Genomic DNA, 18273 nt, shown 5'->3' with positions numbered 1-18273 from the left:
TGGATAGACCTAGAGTCTGTCATACAGAGCGAAGTAAGCCAGAAAGAGAAAAAAAAATATTGTATGCTAACTCATATATATGGAATCTAAAAAAGAAAAAACAAAATGGTACTGATGAATCCAGTGACAGGGCAAGAATAAGGATGCAGATACAGAGAATGGAGGACACAGGGGGCAAAGGGGAAGCTGGGACAAGTGAGGGAGTAGCATAGACATATATACACTTAGAACTGTAAAACAGGTAGCTAGTGGGAAGTTGCTGTATAACAAAAGGAGATCGACTGGATGATGGGTGATGCCTTAGAGGGCCAGGACAGGGAGGGTGGGAGGGAGTCGTGAGAGGGAGAGGATATGGGGATATATGTATAAATACAGCTGATTCACTTTGGTGTGCCTCAAAAACTGGTACGAGAGTGTAAAGCAATTATATTCCAATAAAGAGCTTAAAAAAATACAAAGGAGAGGTGATTTTACTATAAGATAAATGAAAAGGATAAAAACAGAATTCCAGACCTATTGGAAGAATCAGGGTTATTATCACTTTGAGTTTTATATCATTAAGTCCTTATTTACATGGGGTTTTGTTGGGGTTTTTTTGGTTTTTGGTTTTTTTTTTTTTTTGGTTAAGAAAAGATTACTTGATATTAAGGGTTAGCATGTGAGTTATTTCAATTTCTAAATTATATGCTTAAAAAATTTAAACAGCTGTCATTATAAAGAGACTTATTTCATTTTACCTAAAGTGCTTTTCAGTCTGGAGGGAACACTTAAATGTCACAAATCACTTGCAATATACTCATGATAAGATTTTTTAAAGTTAAATTTGTTTACAAGCCCGCAGAGCTCAAATTTTGTAGATAATATTATTTTCTCCCTTTACTTAATGATTCTTGCCTCTTTTCTCTAGTCCTACGCATGAATTTCACTCATTACAAATAGAGCACCCAAATCCCTTTTTATTTCATTAGTTCAGCAAATTGTCTCCTAGGGGTATGGACTGAGGACATGATTGGGCTCTGCGATGATGAGCTCATTTTGCACTTTTACCTAGAAAATCTTTATGCAGAAAAGTCACAAAAGGAGTTACACTCAGCATGAACAATCACCGACTGTTGGGGGAGCCTCTTCCTGATGTGCCGGTGACTTACTCCCATGAATTAAGAGGCAAATGTGCTCCAAAGTGCATTAACCTTTATGGATTTTTTCTTCGGTTTTCATGTTCCACTGATTTATGGTCTTAAATATGCCTGTTGCTGCTGTTTCTGAATGAGTCCCTTGTAAATCATTTCTAAATGATCTTTTTCCAGTCAGATAATCCAAGTTAGCTGAATATTTCTCCAATCAATTCCTCTGAGGCTTCTTTCTTTGCCCAGGTTATTTTCAGTTTGCTCCGTGCCTTCAATGTCATATCCGAGAATAATTGACTAAGTAAGAAATATGTTGTAACGCAGCCTTGCTTGCCCAGCAGCTGCTTTTTGCACTGAGTTGTTTCCAGCCTTTGCCTGGCCTCACTTGAGTTTCATTCCAAAGGCCCATTTACCTGAGTACAGCTAACTGGTCCCAGTTCTTTGTGCAAGGATGGGCTTGTATCTGGGAATGGATTTTACTGTGGGTGGTCGATAGATTTTTTCATACCAGTCAAGCGTGGCAGGGATTTTAATGCTCTGCCTTCTCATAAAAGCCCACTGTTTCCCTTAGAGTGATGTGCCGGAAGTGGCGTCAGCACACAGCACTCTGTTATTAGTGCTGCTTGGCATCTTTTCACGTGGGCCCATATTTCTCCAGAAAAGTTCTGCACTTGGCAGTCAGTGTTCCATTCTCCTTCTGGGTCTGAAGATTGTTTATTGGATTTGAGGGGAAATGTGCATTTTTTTTTTTGTCCCCTCATAACTAATGTGTCATTCAGGTTATAGGGTGGTTTTTACTGCTGGTGTTTGCATTCTTTCGATACAACCAAAACACGAAATCATTTTCAGAAATTTCACATTCAGAATTCTGGGTTTTAAAGCACAAAATTATTTATTCATAGCTCTGTCATAAACAGTGCATCACTTTATTACTAATTAAGTTTTTAATGCAGGTATTTATAAATATCTGTCCTGCGACATTATTGAATGTATGTATGTTAAATTTGACTGAGGATGGTGACATGGGAACTTACCTTTGAATATGTTTGACAGCTTAAGCAGAGCTTCTGCAGACCTTTAAATATCTCATAACTTTTCATGTAGAAAGCTTGAACTAAATGAAGGGGAGGAGATGGTTCAGATTTTTTTTAGTGTCTTTAAAGTCATTATGCAATAGAAGAGATTCAGAGCTTCTCAGTGGAGGTAAGCATGGTACATCCCTGCAGAGAGGCCAGACTGGATTAGAAGTTACTTTAGTGCAAATGATACATTGCAAGATTCCGCAGAATGTAGGCGGTCAGAGGGATAAATCATGCATATCAACTGGTTTTAATACATGGGATCAGGAGAAAAATGCCAAGCCTTTCAGATAAATATTTTATGTGCACGATTCAGCCCAAACAACCAAAACGTGTGTGGTAATATGACAAAATCAGGAATAATCACAGTGAAAAGAATTAAAATATTTTATGTTGTATGATATACCTTATATACAAATGTATACATGGAAAACAGAATTAGCAGTAAACAGTGACATATTGTTCGTGAGAGAGCCATGAATGAATTCCTTCTGCTCCAAAAGCGAGGATTCTGAATTTGAGTTTTCTGAAATTTGTACCTTTGATTTTGTATTTTGGTTCTATGGAAAGATATTTCCCTATGATTGGATTCAGCTTATGCGTTTTTGGCAAGAATATCAGAGAAGTGATGCTGTGTTCTTCTCTGTATCATGTCAAGTGTCACATGATGTCAATTTGTCCCATTACTGATAATGTTGGCCGTAGAATTTTTTCAACTACTAGGCTGTGAGTGTAAGGAATATTTATTTACTGTGAGCAACTATTTTTATTCAGCTCACTATTGCTCTCATTGCAGCTTCTAAAATACAATACAAGTCCTCTGTGTTCAAAGATAGCTGCAGCTGGTAGGAGCCATAATTGTTGGCTGGGATGAAATCGAAGAAATGGAGGTTTACAGTAAAATGGAATTTGTGATGAGACGTCTGGGTTAAGCAAGGGGCTTGGGAAGCTTGAGTGAAATTTTAATTAGTATAATTTTGCTGGATAGAAATCAAATCAGGATAAAAATTTCGAAAACACAGGGTCAAGTGTGGGTACTGTGTGCTCACGTATGCATTCTGAAAGACACATACTTGCTACAAGGAAGAGGAAATTTAAAATACAGGTGCTGCATATGAACAGATTTTTGGAGACCCCCTGGTTGATGATAATCTGAAAATAAAACCTTTGGTGAAATATTTACAAATGGCAACATTAGAATTTAGGAAATAAGATCCATGCTGTAGACATTCAGAGGCAGTAAAAGTAGGTTGCCTCCACTCTTTGTTTTTTGGTTTATCCTTCTCTGCAGCATGAGGTTTGGGAGGCTGATCTGAAGAAGGTTCTTCAAAATCCTGTAATTAGATGCTCCACATATAGCCTTATGTAGATCCTTCTCTTTGCTTCTCATTTTCTCTCTTTCCATATACACAGATGTACCTGGGCTTTGTGTTTACCTTCTCATCATTTACAAGGATAGGAAATCCCTAGCGTGGAAGCACTTCACAAGATTGGATAATACCCTTTTGACAGGGTTCCATCTGTGTTCCATCTTAACTTTGAAGTGTTTTGTTTTCTTTCCTAATGAGATTCTTTTCGCTGTTAAAAATTCAGTGTTTTCTTACTTCCATAAAACTGATTAGGAGCGTTGTGGGAAAAACTGGGCTTTTTGATGATTCTTCTCTACACCCTTGACTGACTCTCCTGTCTCCCATTCAACAGATGATTTTTAAGGTACTCAAGAGGTGATGTTTCAGAAATCGGTCGGTTGAGAAACCAAGCACCATACTGGGAGGGTTGGAGAACTCAGGTTTATTAAGCCGGCGACCCCAGATGAGCTAATGCCCCAAAGTTCTGGGCCCCGGACTCAGGGTGAGCTTTACTTTTATAGGGGTCAGTGCACGTGGTTACAGTCAGCATTGGTAGATTGGTTACTTGGTTTACAGAGCATGGAAATTTCCAAACAGAAACTTACAAGAGCAGGTGCAGAACATTCCATATTTAGCAAAACATCTTATGGTTACATTTGATTGCTAGGTCATCCTGTTTTTGTTTTTCAGTGCAGCAAGCATATTTTACAAAAGCTGATCGAGCATGGAGTTATTTTTAGCTGAGTGCAGGTTTCTAATTTTCCTCTTCAGTGAAAGGATCCATGCAGCATACTGTGGGAATCTGGGGGAAATAAAATTTAGGCTCACCCATGAAAAATGTTGGGGAGTTACTCCCAGTATTTTAACTTGTGGAAGTAACTCAACAGAAGCAAAATGAAGATGTTCACTGTGTAGGATTACCTATAATAAAACCAGGAAGCAGCGTTAATGTTTCCTAATGGATGTTTGGGTTAGTAATGTGTGCATTAGCATGATGGAATGAGTCTTACATTTATGAGTGTGATGCTCTGTGAAAGGGCAAATATGAAGTCCTGTGAACAACCATATTGCATAAAGCAAAAAGCAGTGTGAGAATTTGGGCAGGGACTAGAGAATACTCTTTCAGTCTACGGCATCTGTGGTGGAGATATGGAATCATTTTCATTCTTTCTTTTTCTATGAATCTTATATTTGGACCTCCAGTCCAGATCCTTGGGAGAAAGGCATTATTTATCGGCGCAGTCGTACCCTAGTTTTAGGAACTATGGGTTGAAATTAAAGGACCTATTAATTATTTTATGCAACACTTCATTCACCAGTTATTTCCTGCAAATGTACTACGTACCAGCCATAGACTAGTACTAGGCACTGAGGATACAGCAGTGAGAAACTTACACTTGACCCCTGGGCACGTGGGGTTTTGGTCATTCCTACCTCCATGTGTTGCTGAAATAGTCAAAGTAAGAATCTGATAGCCCAAATTGCCAATTATGGATAATTGCATGGGAAAGTAAAGGAGCAAGTTAAAAAAAATCATAAAATATGTCACACTTTGCTCTAATCTCCAACCTCATCAGGATGTTGTACTGATAGTAATTATACAAATAGCAGCAGCCACCACTCAGCAATTAACTGTGTGTCAGCCTCTGTGCTGAGCGCTTAACTTTTACTTCCTTATTTAGTCATCAAAACACGTCCTGTGTGTTATATCCATTTTACAGAATACACAAATAAGATGAAGAAAGGCTAAGTCACCTGCCCAAGACTATACATTCAAGATTCAGACTCAGGGATACCTACTTTACGTGTCCTGCTTTGGCCACTCCACTTCCCTAAACCTTTCCTCTCTGCAGTGAGTGTGAGTGTGATTCACCACCTGGATGCCTAGGAAAGTTCTTATCCTGTGTCCTTCCAGCCCAAGAAAGGGCATTTTCCCCATTTAATGTGATTGCTTCTCATTTTTGGCCAGAACAAAGAAGAGACTGATGAGACAGCCCTAATTTTTCTCTTTCATTCTCTCCTGCATGTTTCATGCCTTCTGCACAGTGAGGAACGTCACAGCTCTGAAAGCAGATTTGGAAACATGTTGAATGGGTCCCCTCAAGTTAGAGATGACACCATCAACCTGGATGTGTCATTTTAGACTGATATGTGTGCTTTAGGGAGTAAATGATTTGTATTCCAAAGAAATCACTCAGCTGAAAGTGATGGGAGCCCTTCCATCCATGCTGCTCAGAGCGGTTTCATATTTTAGGGGCACCAAAGGCAAATAAGGGACTAGAGGGAAAAAAGGAGGTAATTTAGAGCCTTTCGTCATCTTGTTTAGGAAAAGGTTAACTACTAAAAATCTCCCCCTAGTAACTGGTAAAGATTTTGAAAATGCAGAAAGTACTTCTGCTGAGAAAACTCTTCTTCTAAGTCCCATTGAAAAGGATAAATAGGGATTCTGATGATTGATGTATTTACTTGTTATCAAATTAATAACAGTGGTTGTCTTTCAGAGTCAGACCAAGGGGACCAAGATGCCCCTGGGTGGAGGGTTTCTCTGAGAGTTAGTCATCTCAAAAGGAGTCAACATAGTATGAGGTGGGATTTGGAGATCTTAAAATTATAGCCATGGTTAACTATCTACTCTTTATTTCTTCATTTTTTCCCCTACCTTCTTCTACTCATTCTCTTCTTAAAGATTTATTATATCTTGTTTTGGGTCAGGTTTTTACTTCCCTTTCCATGTTGATAACATCAGTTAAGAAACCGCATTGCTGTTTGTCATGGCTTCTCAATTTCCATGTTCGTGGGTGACTTTTTCACTGTGATAATCCCCTGTGTTCTCCCTCCTTCCCCTCTCCGTGCCCCTCCCCCACATCCCCCAGAGGTTAATGCAGTGTTTAATCGGTGATATGGAAGAGTAACCACGATGTATTTATTTATTAAGTAAAGGAAACTCTTTATTAGGTTAAACAGCTAAACTTAAGGAACATTTATAAACCAAACTTTAAATGTGGTTTAATTGGAAAGCAATTTATGAAATATAGTCTTTGCTAAATGTAGATAATTTTTATATTGTCTAATTTAATTTTCTTTGAGTAGCTAATATATTCATGGTTCTTAAAAAATCAAATGATTATAAAAATTTATAATTGAAAAGTATATTCACACTCCTCTGCCTGACCCCATGCCCATTCCTGCTTCCTATAGATACTCAATTTTCCTAGGTTTTTATGAATCCTCCCAGGATGTCTTTGTAATAAAATAAATAAATGAGGGCATATAATTCTTATACAAAGGTCAGTATAGTAAATATAAGCACAACTAAATACATATTGATATGCACCTTGCTTTTCTCACTTTATATATATCCTAGAGATCTTTTCACATTAGTGCATCAGATGCTTCCACGTTTGGGAGTTGGGGTTGCTGCCCAGTATTGCCATGTGTAGATTCACCGTAGTTTATTTCGCTGATCTCTAACTGATGGATTTTTTGCATTGTTTCAAGTCTTTTGCCATAAAAACAATGCTACACTGATCTCTGTACCCTGTACATAGATCATCTCATCCATATTCAGATAATAGCTGTCAGAAGAATTTCCCAGAAATGGGATTTCTGGGTCAGAAGGAAATGCATTTGTAATTTTGAATGATAGTGCCAATTTGCCCTTCATCAGGGTTGTAACATTTTTCACTCCCGTCAGCAATATACGAGAATACCTTTTTGCCCACCCTTAAACCAACAGTGTCTTCTCAAACTTTTGGACTCTGGCCGATGCATGGGTATAAAAAATGTGTCTCGGTATAGTTTACTTTTCATTTTTCTCATTATGAATGAAGTTAAAGCTTTTTCCTTATGTTTAATGGCCACTTACTGTAAATTGTCTTTTCATGTCTTCTAATCACTTTTCTACTATGTTCTTTTTTTTTTTAATACCTGTCATTTATGACATAAATTGCAAATATATCTTCTCAGGTAGTCATTCATTTTTTGGCTTTATTTCATGTGATTCTGTTTCATTTTACTTCTACTCTTTTGAGAAAAATTTAAAATGCAAGTCCACTCTTGCTTTGCAATGCCTTGCGGAACTATAAAAATCACCATGCAAAGAATATCAATGGGGAAAATCACAATTGTTTCATGACTAAAAATTTTTGTGGAAACATTAAAAATTCTCTACTGTCAGTTACAAATATATACAGAAATGAAAAATAAAACTAATATGTATCAGTACACTGTAACATTAGAAACACTGAGAATTAAAGTGTTTTATTTTTTTGTAAATCTTACCAAGAGTAATTTGAACAATGCCTGCCACCTTCTTCTTGTTGGGTACTCTATAACACAGAGTGAGCATCTTTCCTGTGCCTTGGTGACATGTCATACTTCCTTCTCAGTTTGGATCAGCTGCCAACATTTTATTCTTTACTTTTCAATGTCATGAAATATCTCCAAGGGTTCCTTTAAGGTAACTTTTTTTGCCGACATCACTTCCTCTGGGATGTCTTCATCTCTTTCATCATAACCATTTTCTCTTTTAAGATCAGTAAGTTCACCCTCACTGTGGCTGCAGATACCTCTCAAATGAGGCCATTGTCAATGTTCCCAGGGTCAGTTATTTCTTCTGTAAATCCATTCACATTCAAAATTCAAATTCACTCCCAGTGTTACTTTTAGTTTTCTTTCTTTTTTTTTTTTTTTTAATGAACTTTTAGCTGTTTTGCCCAATTCTTTTCTTCAGTTTTCCATTTTTGTAATCTGTCACATGGGTTTATCACTGAGAGACGGGGAGATACGGCTACACACTTTGCCATCTGTCCATGAACTGAGTAGCAGATGTGCAGTGACCAATCACTGATCGACTTTGAAAGAAGTAACATGATTGGTCATTGATTATGATAAACATTAATTATTTACATAGAGATTTCTAGATTGAAGTGCTAGAGTTTGTACTTCATGCTGTTACTCAGTTAACATACTGTGGTAACTGGAATTCAGATCTTGTTGTCGTACTGGTGTTATTGACTAAACTGTAGTAACTCACATTTGTGCATCTCAGAACCTTGAAAGCAGGAACTGCCAGTGTAAAAAAGTACCAAGAATAACATAAATACCTGCATACTCATCTCTGAGTTTTGGCAGTTAACATTCTGCTGTACATGCTTTAAGTGTTTTTAATAAAGGAAATTGATGATTACAAATAAGGTTAAAGTTCTCCTTTGCCCCCACCTCCTATCCTGTTTCCTTCTGTAACCTCCCAGCCCACATAGCATGATAATTTTGAAGACTGTCCCTTATTTTCTCTCTTTTAAAAGTTCTGTCTACACACATAAAGATCTTAAGAAGAAATATGCAGTATTTGGGTGTACATTTTACTTCGCATCATAATTTGTTTTCTGTTCGTCGTGATTTCTTTTGCTTCTTATAGTATACTTATTTCCTTTTTTTAATTTTTAAAAATTTATTTTATTTATTTTTATTGGCTGCATTGGGTCTTCACTGCTGTGTGTGGGCTTTCTGTAGTTGCAAAGAGCGGGGGCTATTCTTCATTGCAGTGTGCGAGCTTCTTATTGCAGTGGCTTCTCTTGTGGAGCACGGGCTCTAGGCACACGGGCTTCAGTAGTTGTGGCACATGGGCTCAGTAGTTGTGGCTCGCAGGCTCTAGAGCACAAGCTCACTAGTCGTGGTGCACGGGCTAGTTGCTCCATGGCATGTGGGATCTTCCCGGACCAGGGCTCAAACCCATGTCCCCTGCATTGACAGGTGGATTCTTAACCACTGTGCAACCAGGGAGGCCCTCTTATTTCCTCCTTGAATTAAGAAAAAATACTTTTGTCTCTCCTTTTTTCCCCCAGTTTGGAATTTTTGTTTCTGTTCATCCTTTTTCTATTGAATAAATGAAATAACTTGTGTTTTAGAAAACTCATATGTAGATGGATAATAGAGTGACCTGCTCTTGTTTAGGATTCTGGTAATTTCCCTATATCTCTCCATGAACGCAGCCAAAGCTAGAGATACCCATGTGTGTTTGGTCATATTTCTATAACTATCTTTCTGATGCATTTAACAATGGTTGTGTTCTATTTGTCTTCCAGATTTATTCAGGAGATAGAGCACGCCCTGGGACTTGGCCCAGCCAAACAGTGTCCCCTTCGAGAGTTTCTCACTGTGTACATCAAAAACATCTTCCTCAATCAGGTCTTGGCTGAGATCAACAAGGAGATTGAAGGAGTCACGAAAACATCTGACCCCTTGAAGATCCTAGCTAATGCAGACACCATGAAAGTGCTGGGGGTGCAGCGGCCTCTCTTACAGGTGATCACATCCTTTGAACTTACTATTTTTATCAGCAGTTTTCATTGACTTGGTAAGAGTCGCAAATTGAAAAAAGAAGAAGTCGAATTACCATCTGTTTCCGTATTCATCAGGGACAAAACAAGAGGAAATAAATTAAACAGGCACTAGGGAAATTAAGGACTAATGTAGAGATAATGGAAATTCCTGAAAATCTTTAAGAAAAAAGTGGTTAGCTTTGAATATGGGAGATGGTGAGCCTCATTAACATGCAGGCAACTCCTCATTATTGGCCTGGAATTTGTCCTTGAAAAGACCGCTCTTTCCAATGGTGAATGCATCCTGCAGTAGGAGGATTTGCAGGAAGTTACTCTGCCTGACCTCAATTACCTACAGTAACCCACTGTACCATCTGAGGGCTGACTTACTGTAAATAACTTGGCTAGCTCACAGTGAATTTGAACCCTCCTAAAAAACTGGCTTTTAAAAGTCAGATCATTTATTAATTTAAGTGATAATCATTTTAACATGAAAATTTTACTTTCACTATATAAGGAAATGGTTTCTGGACAACAGAAATAAGTTAATTTGTCAGATAGATGGATTAATAGACTTGAGGTATTTATTTTATATGCTTTAAGCCAGTGACTTGGAGATAAATATAAAACTAAAAGAAAATTAGTACGAATTTCAATTCCGGATATATATTAATTGTTATTACATTGTAATTGAATCTTTATAGTGTTTCTTCATTTAAGAAAATGATAGGTACAATAGCACAGTTTCATGTAAGTTGCATGATACGAGGATATCTCAACATGTAGAAGACTTGAGCTCTTCAAGGAGAAGTTATATAAATGAAATATATATATATATAGTTGCTTCAGTTGCCTGCCTTTACCTGCTTTTATATATGTCTTCCTTAATTTTTCCTTCTTTGTACATTAGAATTAAAAGAAAAGCTGGCCCTTTCATAGGGAAATGTCCTAGTTGTAAGCATTCTTTTTTTATAAGCAAATTCTTCTACAGTATTGAGAAGGTAGAATAGAGGCATTCACTTCTCCCAGAACTTGAGTAATAGCATCACACCTAGGAAAGAATTCATTGGGACTGTCTGAGTTTCTGATGGAAGTGTTCCTGGTGAGGGATCTGTACTGAGTATGGGATGCAGAGAAGGGAGGATGGCGAAGGCGTGTGTTCACGTGTCCCTCTGCAGGATTACTCTTCCACTGGCTCTGTGCATGACCGGCATCTTCGCTTGGTGCCAACTGAAATGTCACCTCCACAGGGAAGCTTCTACCGACTATCATACCTAAGTAGGTCCCCTTCCTTGATTATTCTGTATTCCTCTTCCACCACCCCACCACCTCCTGCCCCCAATCTAGTCTCAACACTGAAGCCAACCTCTATGAACTGTATCACCAAAACTCCCTTGCCAAGTGACGTATGATCAGGTCCTGCCAATAGGAAGCACTAGCAGGAGATCGGAGGTTAAGAGGAGAAAGAGGTTGCATTCTTATCTCCTTCCTCTCTACTTTGGATCATAGTTCTGGCTTTGGGTGCCTCTCTCAGTAAAGAGAGGTCCTGCCAGGTAACACTTCCTCCATGGCTCCAGCTCTCACTGGATGCTAGCAATACCTTCTCTTCTCCTTGGCCCTTGATGATAACTTTCTGCCGATACTGGTCTCTGGGTGCCTCAGCATCACTTGCTGCTTCTTTCAATGTTGCGCGTACCTCTGTCAGTCATCTCTTCATTAATATTTCCTCAGTTAATCATCTGAATGGAATTCTGTTTATCGTTAGGATAATGAATAGATCTCCCCAGTTAGTTACTATTTAAACATTTTTTTTCCTTCTTAGCACAACTATAATCATTTATTTTTTACCTTTTTGATTTCCTATCTTTTCCCACTAGAAATGAAGTTCCAAAAGTATAGTACAGTATCAGGCATTAGGAGGGCATTCGATTGTTGAATGTTTATGTGTGTAGGTGGGTGGGTGGGTGGATGGATGGATGGATGAGTAGATGGACACAGTGAATGTTCTGAGAGTCTTAACTGCAGTCAGAGTAGGAAGATGAGAAATAGAGAGTGACAAAAACTTGTTCACACGTATCTTATTTCTGACCACATCATTAACATCCTCTCCATCAGAAAACCTTTCAGGGTATATATCCCTCAAGTGTCATGCTATATGCTGTACAGAGCAACTTTAATATGCTTAGTGTACCGAATTTAAAAGAAACAGTGCACTACAGGGTGAATTTGGGAACTAAAGATGTTGGCTCATTAAACATGATGATTTTCAACTTGAGTAACAAAGACACATTAAAACTCTACTAGTTGAGTACAGTCTGGGCCATGTCAGGGCCACACGCTGCTGACTAAACAGCGTCTCTGGGCAGCCTGCTGACATGCTTGTCGAGTCACTCCTAACCTCATCACCAGCCATTTGTACATGTTACCTCTTGTTCTTTAAGTTAGTTACTCCATTCTGAGGCTACGTAGGACTCCAGTCTTACCTCTTCTCTTTTTGACCTTGTCAAGATATGATAGTTATATGTAAGTGAATAGATCTTAAAACTAAGGCCATGCAAGTTATTAATCTCCAAATATGTTTACAGAGCCCAAACACCTGATTTCTTATTTGGTTATTTTGTAGTCCTCTCTTTCTTCATAAAAATTTTATGTTATGAGAATGCAAATTAGTTAGACCATATCAATAAATTTGTTTAATATTCTCAGAGTTATGAGGTTAAAAAAGCAAGTGAGGAGGTGGTTATTTTCCTTTCCCATCTTGAGAAAGTCTCTGGCTTTATAATGATTGTAAATTGTTTTCTAACTTAATTTCCTGTGCTCCAATTTCAGTGTTTCTTAAATGTGTTTCAGTGTCACCTTGGTATTTGTATTCTCAGCTAATTATAGGTAACTAATCTAAAGAATAATGAGAAATAATTCTCAATGATTTTAGCTGAGAATCCAAAACAATTGTTCAGAAGGGAGCTTGGAGAAATATATGTATGTGTGAAAAACGCAGGTGGGTTAAGTATTCAGTTACATGTCCTTCACAGTCATTGCCTCTGCTAGACGGTTGTTCGGTCACAGGGTGGAAAGGATGGTGCCTTTCCCCAGAGGCAGCACCCAGTGTCATAAAGCATCAGCCCCACTGGACACTCCAGGGAGAGTGGACAGACAGCTGTCTCAGTCCCGCTTCCATTTATTCGATGATGTGTGGATGCAGAGAGCCCCGGGACCCTTTGTCCTTTCTTCTCTGAAATGGAATTTGGTCAAAATAGACAGTTGGTTCTAAGGGGACATTTACTTGGTCGATAACATGCTTTTTACATTGGTAATTTTACTTTCTAGGCACAGAACTCATAGGAGGAAAGAAAGGAAGGAGATAGGGAGGAAGAAATTACAAGCACCGTTTTATAGGTGAAACAGCTGTGCAGATGCTGGCCCAAAATGATACAGCAGCATAGTACTAGTAGTAACAGTGGAAGTAGTAGTAGTCGTAATGATAGCATTCATAGTAGTGAATAATATAATGGTGACCACTAACACTTTAATAGCATCTTCTCTGAGCCAGACACTATTGAGTGCTTTATAAGTATTGACTTGTCAATGTTTTATACGCATTGACAACAGCTTTGCGAAGGTGGCATTCTTATGATGGGGAGGAAACCGAGAAACAATGAAATTAAATAACTTGGCCACAGTCACCTAGCTAGCAAAACTAAAACCATAACTCAAACCAAGGCCACCTAACCCTGGAGACCGTGCTGTAACCCACTGTTACTCAGTGTAAGAGCGTGCTTGTCTGCAAGCTGTTTGTTAGCAGTCTGCTATGAGATGGGCAGAATTTGAGAGTAAGCATTCAGGAACTTTTTTTTTTTTTTTTTTTTTAGCAATTTGACATTGTCTGTTGAACCTAATAGTAAAAAATTGGGACTTGTGTTTTTATCACTGGGTTTTGAAAATTTCTTTTTTCTAGTAATTCATTTCTGTTTATTTTATGAAGGTATCAATCTGCAGTAGACTGGAGGGACGGGGAAGCACTTGGAAACAGACTCTCACCATAGTTAGAGATGCACTGCTCTATCCATATATTGCCTCACAGGGAAGTAAAAGTGTAAAACCAACCATCTTTCTTGCCTCAGTGTCTAAGCCACTTTCCAGCAGATGGAATAGCTTGGATGTTTGTTGCAGATGGTTCTCTCCTAAATCCCCGGTTCCTACAACCACGCCTGCTGTAGAGAAGGCAATATTGAATAAACGCCTGAATGAATGAAAATGGATAAATTAATAATTTTGCCCCCACAGTGTAAGATTCATGGCCTTGGATTTAAGATTCGCAGCAATGTTTAAATTAAAACCTCACAATTCTTATGCCTCTACTGCTCTCATATGGAGGCAGGATGGACTATTCTTCATTCTCTTACCATCTGCAACTCCTCCGTTACCATCACTTTTTCTATAAAATGGCCTCCATCCATTGCAAGCCAAAGCATGCTGATTCAGATTAAAGAAATCCATTACGAGAAATTCCTCATTTGTCTTGAGTCAGGTCTTCTGGCATTCCAGGCGTGGAGCTATAGAAACAATTGATTGTTTGAAGTGGATACCCCCTCATGCCTTATATGTCACAGGAATCTACCAACTGTTCATTCATCAGACATGAGGAAACATTCCCTCATTTCCCTAGTTTATCACTGGTTCGGGGATGTAATTTAATGGAGTCCCCTTTAGCGTCTCCACCCAAAAAAGGGAAGGGGGAACTAATGCTTAAGGTTTTTAATCCCTTACCTATCACGCAGCTGAATGGACATCTATCTTTGTGAACAAAAAATACAAGTTTTCCCCCACCCTCCAATGGAATACCCGGTATCCTAGTTACTTAAGAGAGTGGTCTGTGGACGAGAACATCAGACCTCTGAGTCAGAATCTGCAGGTGTACAGCATCCCCAGGTGGTTTGTAGGTACATTAGATTTTGAGAAGCCCTACCTTGTACCAGCACAACACAAAGTGTGGTCCATGAACTGGCAGCATCCTCATCACCTGAGCGGATGCAGGGAAATGCAGATTCCTGATCCTCACTCTGCTCCAGGGTGGGGCTCAGGAATCTCTGGTCTGACCAGCCCTCTGGGTGGTTTTTAATAGAGATGGATGTTTTAGAGGCATTGTCTTACATAATACCAGCATTTCCAGCTGGAGGTCAGGAAATGAGGCTCTAACTCTGTGAACTCTTAGCATTGCAGCGAACAGCAGTAGTTACTTCAAAAAACGATTCAGCTTTGTTTCATACAGGCGCAGAAATTGTAAAAACAATATTTGCAGCGGCAGCAGAAGCTGCTTCCTAGTCTAGCACGTTGCTGAATTTTGCAAAGTTCTTTGCAGGCACAGGATGAGCCTACGTTTTCTGGCTCATGTAGGGCAATGTGAGACAGAGACAGCTTTCCTCGTGCTTAGGCTTACATTCCCACATCATTGGAGGAAAAAAACATAAGCTATGCAAGTAAAAATTTTAGGCAGTCTTGAAACACTTAAAGCAAATTTTCATTTTCCTCATTGTTCCAGCATGTGTCAGAGCAGGTCTGAGAAGTGAGATGGTTAGAGGCAGCCTGCAAACCCCACACTCTCATCTCTTCCTCATCCTCCTGTGCTTCCCCCAGCTACCTGGGGGTGTGTGGTTCTCAAGAACAATATCCATTAGAATCACCAGGGAGCTTTCTGAACGCACCCAGATCCCATTCCAGAGATTCCATTCAGTTGATCAGGGGTGGGGCCTGGGCATCCAGATGTTATAAACTGCCCAGATTATCCCAACATGTGCAGCCAGAATTAGTGCCGCTGGCCTGGATCTTTCTACTCTGTAGAATCAATTATTGCCCTGACAGGGAGTACAAAAAAATTATAATTGAGACATTCTTTAATTCAGTCAGGTTTGTAACAGAGGGCTCTGTTTGTTACTTTGAATCAAGCTTCATCCATAGCCTTGGAATCAGATAGGAATAGATCTAAATCCCAGACATTTCAGTGGATAATTTTGTGGTCAGGACCAAATTGCTAACTTCTCCATACCTATCTCCTCGTCTGTTATCCTCTAAAACAAGAATAATAAAATCTGTGTCCTAGGAACACAGGCATCATTTCTAAGGTTTAGATGGAATAATGGTCGTAAAACATATCACTTTCCTTTCCCGAGTCACAGATGCCTGGGCTTCAGCCTTGACTGCCCTGATGCCTGCTACCTGCCTGCTCCTTAACTCTCACCTTTACAGGCTTCTGACTTGTACTGACTGTGCCTCTCCACCCCTGCTATCTCTTTGTAGATTTCAGCCTGCATCTCCTCTCATCACTAACTTGCTGTTTACTCACTCCTGTTCTTTGTGCTCCAGCACCCACCTAGTAACTTCTGTTTCCTGCCTCCCACTACCCTAGAGTGACAGCAGGAGATGATAACTGTTTCACTTCTTTTCTCTTTTTTCCTGGATTTGCTCACCGATGGTTTGTTAGCAGCAGAAGCAGCATGCAGTATTTATGACCATTAAAGCTAGTATGTTCATTTCCTAGGGCAAACATAACAAATTACCACAAACTTGGTGCCTTAAAAAACAGAAATTGATGTTCTCATAGTTCTGGAGAGCGGGGGCCACATTCCCTCGAAAGGCTCTAGAGGAGGATCCTTGCTTGCTTCTTCCATCTTCTGGTGGTCCTGGCACTTCTTGGCTTCTAGAAGCATAACTACAATCCCTGCCCCCATCCTAACATGGGCTTCTCCCATGTCCTCCAGTTTTCCTTTTCCGACTCTTATAAGGACCGTCTCATTGGATTTAGGGCTCACATTAATCCAGCATGATCTCACCTCAATCCTAACCTTAATTATATCTGCAAAGACCCTATTTCCAAGTAAGGTCACACTCTGAGATTTCATGTGGAATGTTGGGAGGACACTATTCCACCCACTACAGCTAATAATTGGAAGCAAATTATGTAGAATGCAACACATTCAACTTGCTACATTTCCTTGAAAACCCTCCAGCAGGAAGCAGTATAGATGTGTTGTTGTTAAGGTGATAGGGCCAAGATGGTCTAAATTCTAGGTGTCAGGAAGGTTCCAAATGAAAGTTTTTGGTGGGTTGAGTGGTTGCTGGAGCTCTAGCTAAGCTTTATTGAAGGTTGGTAGACGCAGCTGCTTATAGTGTAATGATTTGCCAGAGATAATTATACTGATGTCCAAGCCTATTATCTCCCCAGCTAAGCCAAGGTACTGCCAGAAACCTCTTGTTGGTTTCCCAGGGAAGTGTGGCCAGCAGCAATAGCATATTGTTTTCATCATATCAAATTATGTTAATATTAAGAATGTTGGATTCGAGCGTTATTTGCATTACGGCCAGTTGTTGCCACTCCACTCCGTGGTACAGAATAGATTCAGCTTTTATTAGCCTAAATAGATTAGTTCCATTTAAAGTCTGCTGGAAGTCATCATGAAAATCATTAAGTGGAAAGAGAGCTGATCAATTGATTTTTTTTTCTCTCCTGTAAGCTCTGAGAGGTGGTGCTAGTGGTCTCACTGTGTTAAAATAAGTCTTAGAACCAAGATGCCTTGGGGTCTAATCTGATTCTTCAGTGTTTATCTAAACCTAAAGAAATACTAACTTACACAGTGAATAGTTGATTTTCTTTGAATTTTACTTAATAAAGGTAAAATAAAGTGTTCACCAGCAATATTGTTTGGGCTCTTCATGACACATGAAGGCCTCAAATAACCAACCACTAGTGGCTGTTTCAGATTTTATCCAGGAAGATGGAGTAGAAGATGCCTTTGTTCCATCTTTGATTGTTTAGATTGTCACCGTGGCGTTCAGCACTCACCTGTCCACTTCTGAGACAGCTGAGCAAATTAAATCTTTCAGTACTAATGGGGATTTTGGGAATCTCATAACATTCATCTGTGTCTTAAGTTTGTCTTATCAAGTTGTGTTATTTTTGTATGATTAATTCTATTACTAGTTTAATACATTTTATTTTTTTGTAGAATTTTTGTTGTGATTCTTCATAGCCATTCAGGAAAATAACTAATGTAAACTGCATCATGGCATGGCGGGAAAAGCATATAAAATGGGGGTCTGGTCTCTTTGTCAGTCCAATGACCTTAGACAAGCCCAAGCCACTTATCTTCCCTGAGCTTCACACCCCTCATCTGTAGAATGAGAGTGATACTGGCTCAAACAACCTCATAAGATGAAGGTGCAGAGTACAGTGAGAGCGTGTGTTCAGCAGGGCTTTCTAATCTGCTCTACATATTGAGTTGTTGTCACATAATTGTTATTGTTATTGGCCCGCAAACCCACATGATCATTCAGAAAATCCATTAACATTAAAGGAAATGATGCTAAGAAAACACCTACAGAAATGAAAAATATTTCCTAT

The 18273-nt window shown here is 39.1% G+C and overlaps 1 protein-coding gene across 2 annotated transcripts in view; it reads left to right on the top strand.

The window, feature by feature from the left end:
• The window catches only part of EXOC4 (exocyst complex component 4), a 752882-nt gene that overhangs the window by 508015 nt on the left and 226594 nt on the right, over positions 1-18273 (top strand). For both annotated transcript variants that reach the window (XR_009053126.1, XM_057730962.1), the window contains exon 11: positions 9642-9861. Coding sequence is in view for 1 of the 2 variants with exons in the window: in XM_057730962.1 (XP_057586945.1) it covers positions 9642-9861 (220 nt within the window). In the remaining variant the exon portion in view is untranslated. The remainder of the gene's footprint in view (positions 1-9641; positions 9862-18273) is intronic.

This window comes from Hippopotamus amphibius, chromosome 4, assembly GCF_030028045.1.
Source record: "Hippopotamus amphibius kiboko isolate mHipAmp2 chromosome 4, mHipAmp2.hap2, whole genome shotgun sequence".
NCBI classification, from domain to species: Eukaryota; Metazoa; Chordata; class Mammalia; order Artiodactyla; family Hippopotamidae; genus Hippopotamus; species Hippopotamus amphibius.
Note: the sequence above shows the minus strand (reverse complement) of the source record. Positions and strands in the feature narration are given on the sequence as shown.